This window comes from Euprymna scolopes, chromosome 12 (genome assembly GCF_053919585.1).
Source record: "Euprymna scolopes isolate OS-2025 chromosome 12, ASM5391958v1, whole genome shotgun sequence".
NCBI classification, from domain to species: Eukaryota; Metazoa; Mollusca; class Cephalopoda; order Sepiida; family Sepiolidae; genus Euprymna; species Euprymna scolopes.
Genome location: NC_136493.1, coordinates 127,283,634 through 127,297,792, shown reverse-complemented (window position 1 = coordinate 127,297,792; position 14,159 = coordinate 127,283,634). Strand labels below are relative to the sequence as shown.

The 14,159-nt window shown below is 32.7% G+C and overlaps 1 protein-coding gene across 1 annotated transcript; it reads right to left on the bottom strand.

Moving 5' to 3' along the window:
- Nucleotides 1–226: 226 nt before the first annotated feature.
- LOC145291473 (10 kDa heat shock protein, mitochondrial-like) lies at nt 227–13,770 on the bottom strand. The gene is made up of 4 exons (XM_080137349.1): nt 13,595–13,770; nt 6,313–6,471; nt 2,649–2,738; nt 227–1,022 (listed from the first exon to the last, which is right to left on the bottom strand). The coding sequence occupies exons 1-4, from the start codon at nt 13,595–13,597 to the stop codon at nt 972–974; spliced, it is 303 nt and encodes a 100-aa protein (XP_079993475.1). The 5' UTR covers nt 13,598–13,770; the 3' UTR covers nt 227–971.
- Nucleotides 13,771–14,159: the final 389 nt, after the last annotated feature.

Here is a 14,159-nt window from a genome sequence, read left to right as displayed (position 1 = left end):
GTAATTGCATTTGTTCATCCCCTGTTACTCATTTTTTAGTCTGAGTCTGGTCCTTTGAATACACATCATACCTGAATTTTATGGTCCGTATAATACATCTCATGAACATTGTCAAAGAAAAAAAAAAAAAAGGCGCGAGACACAGGCAGAAAAGCCGCGCGAGAGACACAGGCAGAAAAGGCGAGGCAAGAGAAAAAAAAAAAAAACAAGATAAAACAAAAGACAATTTTGAAGTCTTAAAATTGTTTTAATGATTTCTTTCAATGATTGTATGTACATAGATATAGTTGGGTTATGTATTTTTCTTTTGATAGCTTGCATTCAGAATTAGTTTTTTTCAATCTGAGGAAGAAAGGAAGGTTTCATTTATCCTGTGATTTATTTTTCATTTTATATATTTGTAGTGAACTGTTTCAACATCCCATTCAATGATGGAGATCAAATTTTTTCTTTCCTCTTCACAAGCATGCAACTTTATACTACAATGGTCACAGCTTTAGTTATGTGACAGTGGAAATTATGGCAACACGTTTTGTTGAAAAACTTTTACCTCTTTGAAAAGGTAAAATCCAAGAAAATTGTAAAGATTTTAAAGTAAAAATTAAAAAAAAGCAACTTAAAATAAATGCTCTTAAGGAATTTTTTTAATAAAGAATATTTTATAATAAACTATTTTCTATTTATATTAGATGATTGAAAAATTACATAACGATTATCTCAAACTCTTAACTCTTATCACTTTGTTAAAAGTTCGTTTCTGCTTATTTCTGTTGAAAGTGATAAATTAAAAGAATTCACTGAAATTGAATTAGAGAAATATAAAATCAGGGGAAAATATCTCTTCTATGCAATAAAGTTGTCTCCCCTGGATTAGATATTAATATGTGTTGCCATAAATATTAAAGTAATAAATCTTTCCACCCATTCCTACATAAAAAAAAAAAATTATGAAAACTTAAGCTTCACAAAGTTCAAGATTCGTATTTTCCAAGGATGTCAGAGTCTCGGAAGAGATAGTATTCCTGGAAAAAAAAACAAAAAAACATTAGTTTAAATTGCCAGAAAGGAAACAAATTTTTACAAAACCTTTTAGGAAGAATATATTTGAGATTTGTTAAATAAAAAAAAAAAAAAAAAAGCAAAGACATGTAAATTATAAGTGTTAACATAATTCATAATATTTATAACAATGATATTCTTTCACTGTTAATATTGAAAATTTCATTAAAATTGGTTGATTTCCTGAATTTTGGTAAATTTTTAAGTGGGAGTGGGATGTCTGCAATTCTAAAAACAAGAGTCCCACAATCTTCCAAAGCACTTTATTTAGAAACCCATTCTTAGGATGGGGATAAGGTGTTTTGTAACTATTCTGCATTTTCACATAACAATTTAATAAAAAAGTTATAATTATATTGTACTAACATTATCATTTAGAAATGTATTTTTAACATGGGGAGGGAGGGTGTTTTGTAATTATTCAGTACTAACAATGTAATAATAAAAATTTAAAAGAAAAAAAAAAAAATTGTAAAACTCAAATTTAATTTAAAAATAATATTACAAAAATAACGCTGTAATTATGTTTTATTCGTTAAAAATTGTTTTTGTTTAATTTTAATTCAAACGGATTTTTTTATCACTTAGGTAAAAACGCTTTTAAACAAGTTAACACACAAACCACTTACCCAGTTAAGTAAAAGAATAACTTATCTTACCTATAACATTTATTGGGTTTGTTTTACAATCCACAGAGTTATGAAAAGTGGTCAAAAAACAAATAAATGTTACCCAAGGCAAGCTTACTCTTCTACCTACCTCGATAAATTTTTGTTGTAAATGTTTATTCTGTTCATAAACAAGTAGTGCCGAGCATTACATAAGTAAAAAATGGCTGTGATATCTTGATATCTTTGAAGTCTTAACAGAGACGTAAAAATAAAAAATTATACAAAATAGTGGTAGAAACCCACCTGATAAGTGTCACAACAACTTGAAACCATTAAAATGAAATTTAATTATCCTAATTAGTTTAATGTACTTAAAAAAACATTGTAATCTGTACAGAATTTCCTTTCATTTGATATGCTACAAGCCATATTTTGCTAATAATTTCTTTGAATCATGTTGTGGTGGCCATCTTGGATTTTTCATCATGTTCATTATGATAAAGCCTTACTTACCATTTTTCTTACCCGGTTTTATGATGTTTCTACTTTAAAGCCGTTAAAATGAAACAAGTGTGTTAATTAGTCTGTAAGTTACTAAGTGTAATGGTCGTAAATAATGCCAACTGAACCTTTGTGGTATTATATGTTCAAAATTTCATATCTTAAAGATTTTAAAGATGGGTTAGTCTATAAATTGTTCAAATTTCCTACCATTTTCAGTCACAAACTTATATGCATTTGAATAGGACTGACTTAAGACAAAATGTCTAGTGAACCATGCAATTTTTGATACTTTGAAGGGTCATAACTCCAGTTCTAATGGACCGATTTTAAAAAGCTGAAGATATGTTTTTTTTTATGAGTTTTTCAATAATGCTGGATTTGAGTTCATTCTATGTAAAGAAAAAAAAAATGATGTGGTATAGCTAATATGATCCAATTTGAAAATGTGCAAGTTTTAATGGATTTATGTTATACCTTTTTTTCTAGTTCCACTTTGGTGCCACCATACTCTGGCAGCATGACCAGATCTCCTACATTAACAGAAACAGGAACCACAGTACCGGCCTGGAAAAAGAAAATACATTTTTTATCAAAGGAAAGAATAAAATTAGATGTATAGAATAAAATTAGATTATATCCTACCCACCCCCAAACATACTTCAGAACTGAAATTTAAGAGAAGTGAATGAAATTTTTAACTGGCAAAGAAATCGAGCATTGTTGAGAAACGGACTTCAAAAGAGCAGATTTTATTGAATACTCCCTCCGTTCAGAAATAGTTGGTGCACAGTCAGAACATGTCCGCATTTTAATGTTTTGTCATACACCTTTATATTTTTCGTATAATAAACAGTAGTTTAGAGTGTTCAACTACAAATTAAGTTTTCGATCAAGAAGTCATTAATGAACATAATCTAATGTTTCTTTTGCAAATAAAATTTAAATGATTCTGTAAACTATCCGCAGTGACCAAATGAAAACGGAAAATATATACGATGCTAATGCGGAATATAAAAATAGTAGTGACAAGAGTTAAATTCTAAATGATATGCAGTTCTACAAGCACTGCTAGAGAGGTTTAGAAGAGCTTATTTTCAAACAAGGTGTAATGAAAGATGTTGCAGCAACATTTGGAATTGAAGAAATACTGTAGAGGGAATTTGGTCACAAGCATTAAAATGTTTGTCTAATATTTCAGTTCCAATGAATGTTTCAAGCAATAATTTCTACTATGACTGAAAGAAAGACTTTATTGAACAGCATGCCCAAGCACACAGTTAATGGACCCACTGTACAAAGGAGAGTCAGGAGGATTAGGGTTGAATATTGAATTGTTTAACTAGACTTCAAAATGTTTGGATCTAAATGTTCTCGACTTAGGTTTCTTTAATGTAATCTAATCCATTCAGCAGTAAAAAGCTCCAATGAATGTAGACGATTTAATTCAAGCATTAATAAACAGCTTTCAGACATTGCAAAAATTGAAGTTAAACATTTTCCTTAATTTACAGCAGACAATGGAACAAATTTTGTCTGATGGCGGCAAGCTTCAGCATTTGTTAAAATCACAGCTAAAAAGGAAAAAAAACTTCCTACTTCAATTTTGATTTGAAATGTAAACTAACAGGTTTTGAATATTTGCATTATAGCATTTGGTAGTTACTCATATTATTTTATTTAATTGTACATTGTCAATCTAATGTATTCCTGCAATTATAAAATTTATAAGTTAACTTATTTTCATTTAAAAATCCTATCTCAAACTAGTTTGAGTGCACCAAGTATTTCCGATCAAATTCCAAATTTCTATGTACCAATTATTTCTGAATGGAGGGAGTAATTTCTTTCTAGACAAAAGTAAGATTAGGTAAATATTTAAGTTTTGACGGAGTACTGCATCTTTAAAACTCGTTAGGTCCTACTTGACAGTCAATTTGATTAGGTTGTTGTCGAATAAAATCTTAAACAAGGGAGATAATTCACCATGTGGGTGAAAGATGGCCACTATTACTTCAGTTAATCTTTCACATGGGAACCCAAACAAATCCCAAATCAATCAATTGTAACATGCTCAATGGCGAGCACATTAACTGTAACATGAACAGATGTCTAAATCAAAAGTTGTTAAAAAATATATCATGTAACATAATGTAAAATAATTTAGTGCAAAAAGGGCTACACTTATAAGCAGATACCTGGAGTATTGCGTACATATTCAGCATCTGAGTTCAAGTAATTTATCACACAAGATTTTTTTTTTTTCAGATGAATTGGGCCAAAAACAACAAAAAAGTAGTCAAACAGTGTACTTAACATATTTCTTTTCAAACTTATTTCTTTATATCTCAATAATCCTGAAACAGATTTTTATCCAGAGTTTATCTAACTTTCAAGCAAAAATATAACGAATAAAAAAACAAAAACAATTGCATAGTTTAAAAGATCATTTCTTAACTAATGTCTAAAAACACACATATATCTATATATATATTTGTTGAACAGCACAGTGTTCTTGCTTAATCGTCTTTTTTTTTGTAATTTATTCATTTTTTGTACGGTTGTTCTAATATTTTGGTTGAATTTGTGTAAGAAAGTTCTATAGTCGTTTTCATCCATCTGTTACATTTTTTTTCTTTTTTTGTAAGTACTTTCAACTGATTTTCTTCAGTTATATTCAGGCAGTTTTTGATCATTTCATTTAAAATCTGGATGCTTTTATATGCTCCAGTTCAAATTACATTTAAATTATTTAAAATTTAAAGCGCCACATGTGTAAATAAAAAAATGTTTTTAACGTGTTAAGAAAGTGGCTAAAATAAATGTACAATGGTCTAAAAGCGAGACTTACAAAATCGTATGGAAGTTACAGTTTATTTTTAATTTATACATTTACATTAGAACATATATATATATATATATATATATATATATACATCTGTAACTGATGATGATTGCAACGTCTTGTCAGACGAGTGCCACTCCCTCAGAACTTTTAAAATCCATGAGCCCAAATGTCTGAGGGAGTATCTATACAAATATGATGTTACAGAGTCTTAGCTTTGTACGACAGCTAAGTCTCTCTCTCGGTTCAAAATGTTGAGAACAAGCAAGAGCAAGATAGCCAGCAACAAATTAAACTGCAGACCAGCTGGTCTTCTGCTTTATGGTTTTTTAAATCAGAGATTTGCTTCTCCTAGAAAGGTTGCCTTCACCACGGCTTACGGGAGCCTTCTCTACCCCAATACACATATACACACAAATATACACGGTGCTAGTTGGCCGTTGACCCAGAAAAAGAGTTCATTCGCCCTTTGGAAGGTCTGGTTTTTAATCTTTCAGGGAGACTAGCCACCCTCCTCACCAAACAAGTCTGGTGGGGGAACCAGTTTAGTCGCCGGTGACCCGACCATGAGGCAGGTAGTACTGGGTTACATGGTACCAGTAGCATATGACATGACCTGACATATAACATCTGTAACTGTGCACATATACATACATATATATATATATATATTAGATGGTTAAGCACCCAGGCAGTTTAAAATGTTATTACGGTTTTCAAAATTTACATTGTTGATTTTTGCATCCAGATTTTAAAAACGATGATTAAAAATTGAAGTACTTGTAACAAAAAATAAAATATATATATATATATATATATATATAAATTCCTTTAGGCATTTCATCAAGCCTGATATTGCAAAATATCTCAAACAAGGGAAATAATTTCAAAACGTATCACGTTTATGTTGAATGCCTACGAATTCCCATTAATCACTAAAATGAGATTTTCTAATTTAAAAGTAAAACTACTTCATCAATTTACGTGCTATTCGGAATATATTTGTTTTTTCATGTGTACAGATTTTTTTTTTTTTTTTTTTTTTTTTTTTTTTTTTTTAGAGATGGAATTTTGGGCAAGAAACGGATAGAGAAATGATTTTGATGTAGAAATTGCACAAAGTAACGAGATACAGGCAATAAATGTTACAAAATATTTAAAGAATTCCCCACCCCCAATCGAAAAACTAGTTAACCCACACATTTTAATGAAAAGAATGAATTTTTCTTTTTTTTTTAAGCAAAGAAATTGTTGACGTTATTTAAATAAATGTTATGTCAAGTAAATGAAACTCACCTCAGTCCGTGCACCAGGACCACAGGCAACAACTGTAGCTTGAACAACTTTGCCTTGTGCTTTTTCTGGGATCATGATTCCCCCTTTTGTCTTAATTTCAGGCAGAAGACGTTCAACAAGGACACGATCAAACAAGGGCAAAAATCTCTTGAAGGCAGACTGAAAAGAAAAAAAAAATCAGTTTCAATCTTTGGTTTTTGTCTAGAATTCCCCTACATTTAAAAAAATCGCTATGATGTATGTACTGGTGACAAAACGAAAATATCACATTACAAAAATCACAAACTGATCAAATAGTTTTATTTTTATAAAGAAAATCAATTTTAAGCAATTAATAGGAATTCATAGGCATTACAACGAAAGTCAAGTATGAAGTAATATTTAGTTATTCCCTTGTTTCTTCGGATTTTAAAAAATCCGAGGAAAGTCACTTTTCGGATACTCATAAAATGATTTTATTTAAAAATAAAACTTAAATTTACATAATTTTTGGAACATGATAGTTTCATTTTGTCACAAGTACATATACAGATTTTTCTTTAGCTTTGTGCTTTAATATAAAAGAAATTCTGGCAAGAACTTTTTTTTTTTTTTTTTTACATGATCCATTAAACTAAATGCAACAATTTTGATTTTAAAAACGAAACTGACTTTCAATTAAGCACCAAATTTTCAGATTTTTTTTTTTTTTGTAATGGATTTTAATTCTTATAAAGTTGAAAATGTAGCATAAAGCCTTATCCACATCGATTTATGCAAAATAAAAATTCATTTTTGGAATCTTGCAGATAAAGGGGGCAGGGAAGGTGCGTTTTAAGTTAAATTTTTTAAAAAATACCTAAACTTGATAAACTATTTTTAAAAATTAATCAAAAGAATCGAATGTTTCACTATTCTTTTAGTGGAAATTAAATTTACAGAATAAAAAAAAAGTACCCTTGGTCAAATATCGGGGGGGCGGGGGGCATTCAACTTCCATATCAGCCCACCCACCCTTCCTCGAACACTTCATACCTTTCCCCCAGAAAATTTAGCAGAGACACACCCACCCATTGAATAACAGAAAGAGGTGAGGGTAGGTAGGAGGACAAAGAGGTCCCAATCACCACCACTGAAAGACAAGGCCTGTTAACTGAAAAATGATGTTAGGCTAATCTCATATATATATATATATATATATATATATACTAGCAAAAGTACTCATTGTTGACTGGGTTCAAAAACAGCCTACAGAAAATGGACTCTGATTTATGAAAGTATGATAGGTTATGAAAAGGAAGGGTTGTAAAGAGATAGCCCCAAATTTGAAGCTATCAAAACTAAAGCAAAATATGATGAAAGTAAAAATAAAATAGATAAACCCCATAATTGATTATACCATACCTGTTCACACTGAAACACTTATCACAATATTCTGTGGATCTATATTAAAAAACCTTGTTAAACTTTGTGACATATTTCCATTCTATGGAGGTCAGGCGCGAACAAACACCCCATAATTTTATTATACCATATTTCTTCAAACTGAAACAATTATGAAAGTATACTTATGCCGATAGATATGAAAAGTCTTTATTAAAGTTTGTGCCTATTTCCATTCTATGAAGGCCAGGCGCGAACGCAGACCCCACAATTTTATTATACCATCTCTATTTAAGTTAAAACATACTTATCAAAGTATTATGTACATCTATATCAAAAACACTTGTAAACGTTTTTTTTTATTTTTTAAATTTTTATTTCCATACTTTGTGGACCAGGCGCGAACGCAGATCCAACAGTTTTAATGAATCATCATTATGCCAGATCAAACATACCCATTCCTGTGTCTCGATACATCCTCCATTCTATGTGATCAGTTTTCTATAGTTTTCAACCATATAGGAGCCTATTCGTGAGCAGACACACACTCACGTTCAGCTTTATATTATAGATATAAGGCAAAATGGGCGAGAGTGTTTGTATGTCCAAGAAAGGTTTTTTTTGGGGGGGGGAGTTCAACAAGGTTACTATTTTGGAGAACTTTCCTTATACTGCCGAGATTATAATATATCTCCGATTTGAAAACTGACATCGCCTATCTTTATTTTGATTGACTTTCAAAAAATTCCTGCCGTACCGTTTTTTTCACGTGTTTTTTTCTTTTTCGTATAACAGCGAGACTAATCGAAGCAAAAGCAGCCACCTGATTTTTCTGTCAGGGACAGCTTTGATCAATGTGGGAGAAACCCTTCATATCAGACAATTGCTATTCATTTAAGAGTTCCCCTTTTTTCAGGGAAGCAAGTTTTCCCCAACATCGTGAGGAAACAGAAAGCTGAAAGCTTTACTGGCCTACAGCCAAAGTTAAGCGTGTTATTCTTATTCACCATGGCGTTATGGTTAACATTGCTAAATTTGAACGCTTTACACGTCCTGTCGCAGCAGTAAACTCAGGTTTCCTTCCACTTTCTTTTCTGCCTTCGCGTCACAGGTTCGAGCCTGCTTGCCTACCATCACTTTCCAAGCATACACTTACAAACACCCAGGCAACAACGGGCACCTCCGCTAGTCTTCTATATATATAAAAGGCAAAATGTGTATGACCATTTCGTGTATGTCTTCAAAAGGCTTTTCTCGCACACGCTTCCGGGTTCGTTACTATCGCTTAAAACTGTGTATATAGGTCCTATATAATAATATCTAGGAATTAGGAAACCGCGTAGCGTATAGATTTATTTACGTCGATTTCTACAAAATTATTGCTATTTTGGCTTCTCGCGTGTTGATTGGGCTTTTTAGTATAAATAAAGTGAAACTAAACTCAAACGACGTCTTCTCGGCATTGCGCCGGGAAAAACGTCCAGAAGCAATCAGCTTTGATCAGACAGTTCTGGACAATTGGGAGCTGCTTCCCCCCTCCCCAACATCTGTTGGGGGAAGAAACAGTTAAATTTGGGTAAACAAACCCAAACGCTGCGTGACTTCTATTTGACCTTCTTAATTAGGTCAAATGGAAGCAGAAGAGTTAACTTTTATTGCGCACGCCTGTTTTTATAGTTAAATAACCTGCTTAACGTTGTCTGTCGCTGTGGCTCAATGGTTGACGTAGCATGGTTTTTTTTCACACATTAATTTCCAACTCAAGGGTACGGGTTCGATTTTCATACTTACCTACAAAAACATTTTTTTTTTATTATTTTATTTTATTACTAATTTTTAATGCCATATCCTGGGGTTCTACTGTATTAAAAAAAAAAAAAAAAGTTCTTTCATCCTTTTTTCAAAAGGCTGTCATTATCGACAATCTAACTGACAGATCTTGCTTGCTTTGCCTACTATGTGTGATGTCATTTTTTTCAGTTAATAGGCCTTGTCTCTTGGTGGTGGTGATCCAACACATGTCAGCATATAAAAACAGATGAAAAAAAAAAAAAAAAATGCGTTAAAGTCCTCTGGAATGCATTAGTTGGTTTTATTTGATTTTAAATGATTGCTACTTATGCGTCACAAACGTGTGTGTCAGTTTAACGTTGCATGTTCTAAAGTGTTCGTCAGGACTTATAAAAATTTATGACTTTTCTAATCAGCTTTTCTTTTTTTTTTGTTTCTTTTAAATCATTTTTATTTTCTATGTACATTTATTCTAGCAGTTTTTCAGGCAATGGCAGAAACCCCAGAGGAAGATCTCTAGTCTGTAGTAGAATGGGGTCAAAAATGGTAACGTTTAATACTACTAAGACTAAGCTTGTTTCTTTTAATAATTAAAAGAAACCTTTCCAATCACCAATAGCTATGGCTTAAGATACATTATCTGAAAGCACTTTGTTCAAACTCCCCAGTTTAATGTTCACAGGGAACATGAGCTGGAACAGATACATGGAGGGCATTGCCGCAGTTGCTGTGAGGAAGGTGGGCTCTCTCTAACGTGCTAGAAAATTATTTATGCTCCTGTATCTCTACAAGGCCACCATTTGCCCATGTATGGAGTATCATTGTAACATTTGGGCTGGTGCATCTGCTACTAATCTCATTCCTGGATAGGGTTCAAAAGAGTTGCCAACCTGATGGGTCCTGAACTAGATTCAACCTCTGTCCTGTCGACGAAATGTTGCATCCCTCTTCCTGTTTTACAAGTATTTTAATGGTTGCTCCAACGAACTACAAGCCTTTGTAACCACCCCCCTTGACAAACCCGACAAGCAGCAAAGTCTTACCCCTACGCAGTAGAGATCCTTAGATGTAAGAATGCTTTCTACTCTAATAGTTTTTTCCCCAAAACTGCTAGACTCTAGAATTCCCTTCCGGGTTCCTGTTTCCTCAACTGTACTGACATGCAGAAGTTCAAGTGTAACATGAACAGACATCTTGCTGCTCAACTCCCTCCATAGTATCCCTACAACTTATATCCCTGATAGTAGCTCCCTGCATCAAAGTCGTACTGTGCCTTGTTTGGGATGAAAATGTAATAAAATAAAAATTTTAATTAAATGTCTAAGACGATCTTTACTTAGGCCAGAGACCATGCTTTGCTACGCTACACACATTGTCGTAAATTATTTATACAAATTGATCAGGTTTTATTTTTAAACAAGAATAATCAAAATTTTATAAGTTACCGAAGAGTGAGCGTCTTGACCGACATTGAAAACAATTTCAAGAAACAGAATTTCAACTTTCGATATTTATGTTGTTAGAAATTTCCATTTATCGCTTGCGAGGGGGGGGGGTATTCGAGACAATAACTCCGAGAAAGAAAAGTTTTATTAGATCGCGAAAAGGTATATACGCCGGCATTAAACCTTCTTTCGAGCGCAAAACAAGCCTGATGCAATCCGTAACAAAAGAATCAAAGTTGGGGGAAAACGAAGTTGGGAGAAAACAGAAATGCCATTGGTGGTTCAGGTTCAGTGGTTCACTATCTCGGTGCAATTAAGTGTACTAGAAAATATGCAAAAAAGGGAATTCCGTTTCCTTAAAAAAAAAAAAAAAAAAAAGTTCATGATTATTTAAAGGTCAAGGTCAAGACTTGATGCTATGTTATGAAAACTGACGAAAAAAAAAAAAAAAAAAAAAAAAAAAAATCACGATTTTCTCCTCAGTCGTTAAACTTGAAGGACATTGGGAGAAAAAGGAAATCTAGTTACTTTAATTTGGAATTAATACAGATATAAAGGTCCTTCTAAAAATACATTTCGCAAAGTCCTACACTCCTACAGTTTAACGGCGTTAAATGAAATAAAATTTGTTAACTTTCCAGAAATCTATAATCTTAATTTTTAAACAGGATTTTATACGACAAGGAGACAAAAGTTCGGGTACTTTCATTAGAGAGAAAGATCCGAAACGTGAACACTGCGTCGGAATGTTCTCACGATTAGAATTGGCGTCTCTGGATAGTTGGGATGTGCGATTCAGCACTAGAGAGAGTATACGCACTATCGTTAAATTTGCGATATCATAAACCTTCGTTGTTATGCTGATGTATTTAACCGGCTAAAATGTGATCTAACGTTTTTTGGGACAGCAATTTGGTACCGTTCCCGTTCCACTGCACCAGAACCCAAAATACGAAATTCTTTTTGGTTACATCTAAAATTGAAACTCGAATAATCGCAGAGAATCACGATACACTTCATCTGTTCTCTCAGTGAAGGAGAAGTCTTATACACTGAGGAAATTAAAGTTTTGTCCTTAAGAGTGCCCCCCTTTTTTTTGGGGGGGGGGCTACTTTCGTTTTATTCTCGAATGCACCTATTCCAAATTCGTAACAATGAACGAACATCAGTGAACTAAAAAAAAAAAAAAAAACGGTAATTAAGAATTATTTTTATTTAATCTATTCCAAACTAATTTTTACTTTATTAATTTGAATCAAGAAAATCAATAATTTATATCAGTCTGAAATAGGCTAAACTAAAAAAAAAAAAAAGTTCTCAGGTATTTGTCTCCGTTTCTACTCTTGTAAATTCACTGATGTCGGCCGACTGCTACAAATTTGGAATCGGGGCATGTGAGCGAGAGAAACAAAAACGAAAGTAGAAACAGGGAGACAAGTACAGGAGAACCAGAAAAGTTATGACCACCTGATAAAAACAAAAAAATTTACTTATTGAAACTGAGAATTGGGTCATTTTTAAGAAAGCTAAAAAGAAAGATAAAAATGCAACAAATGTTATCAAAGCAAGTATTTACGACCTGCCCCAGCGTATTATATAAACACCCCCAACATGGGTATGTTAAGAACGGCTTTCGGAATAAACACCCCCGTGTTAAGAACGGCTTTCGAGGTTGGGGTATTTATTCCGAAAGCTGTTATTAACGTGGGGAGGTTAGGGTGTTTATAATACGCTGGGGCACGTCGTAAAAATTTACCAATTCTTCTGCCTACTTGAATAAGTAGTTTGTTAATTATTTTAAAACTATTTGGGTCGTCTTATGAAATTTCATTATTTTCAAGGATATTTTGTGCAGAATACAGGTTATGCTGAAATATTTAGAAACCCGTTCTTAACATGTGTAGTTAGTTTTGTGATTATTCTGTAACAATTTAACAAAATTACCGTAAAAATTGAATTTAACTTGAAACTCCTAACAAATAAATAACAGTTCGTATTCTGCAGGGGTATGGTCCCCCCCCCCTCTCCTTATGATTTTTTTTTTTTTTTTTTTTTTAGAGAAAAATAAATTGGTTTTGTTTATTTTAATACCTACCCAGCGTTGCTCGGGAGTTATTTTTATTTATCTCTGGAATTTTACGATAATCCATTTGATTTCATTAGATTAATTTTTTATTATTGTTTGTGTAAGTTACAAAGATGCGAGAAACAGGAAAAGTTGTCGCATTTGTATTAGTATACAGAAATTAAATTGTTTATAAGATGACAAACACCATACTTTCATGTTTTTAAAAGGGAGAGTAAAGTTTTATCATTTTTAAACAAAAATACAATTTTACAAATTCAATCACGTCTTTCGGAAGGAACACGTGGGGGTCCATGTTCAGCCGCATTCACAAATAACAATTTTAACAATTCCCCCCCCCCCCCGTTTTTTTTTTTTAAACGATACTGTTCATTTGTGTGTGCGTGTTACCTATGTATTTAATAATTATAGGTTACATATTTAGTTAATATATTAAAGTATAACTTCAGAAGAAAGAAGGTGTATCTGGTTATATAACCAAATAATAACCGCTCCCTTTCACGTGGAGGTCAAACACACGAGAAACAAGCACATATACGCACACCTACTTTTCTAAAAAGGAGACATACATTTATTTTAAGACTGAATTCTAACTCACCATTTTCTAGTTCCAATATTAAACAGAAGCGAACCAGGCACAGGAAACAAGTTGTGTTGTTCGTGCTTTTTACTCAAACAAAGCCGATAAAAATCGTCCGTAGAAAAGGTTATGGGCGATGCCGGTGCTGTGTTGTTAAGTCGGTGTAGGTCGTCGGAGATGTTAGCGTGTTCTACGCATGCGCTGTGACCTTAGGAGAATTTAGCTTCATTCATTCATTGCAAAGGGGGGAAAAACACAACAATTAATAGTAACGTGTTTTTAATTAAATGTTTGACGAAAATAAATATGTTTTAATTTCCTTTTACTCGTTGAAAATGTGATAAAATATCAGCAAGTATAATTATGAGATTTATACGAGAAAATTTTTCAGAAAAAAATATCAGCGGAAATGTGAATTTTCTAGAAACCTCGCCGGAATCTGGATAATGTAATTGCATGCTATTATCTGAGAATTGGGCGTGGGGCCATCTGATTGGCGATGTCTTATCATAGGTTTTCTGAAGAGGTTCGTTATTTGTAAAAAAAAAAAATCAAAGGTTGATCCGGGGGGGGGGGGCGGGGC

What these genes read in the sequence shown, in the direction of transcription:
- LOC145291473 (XM_080137349.1), bottom strand. An exon ending in GTCCTGGTGCACGGACTGAG is followed by an intron (nt 2,739 to 6,312) that starts GTGAGTTTCATT and finishes TTCTTTTTCCAG; the next exon opens with GCCGGTACTGTGGTTCCTGT. An exon ending in AAGTGGAACTAGAAAAAAAG is followed by an intron (nt 1,023 to 2,648) that starts GTATAACATAAA and finishes TTTTTTTTCCAG; the next exon opens with GAATACTATCTCTTCCGAGA.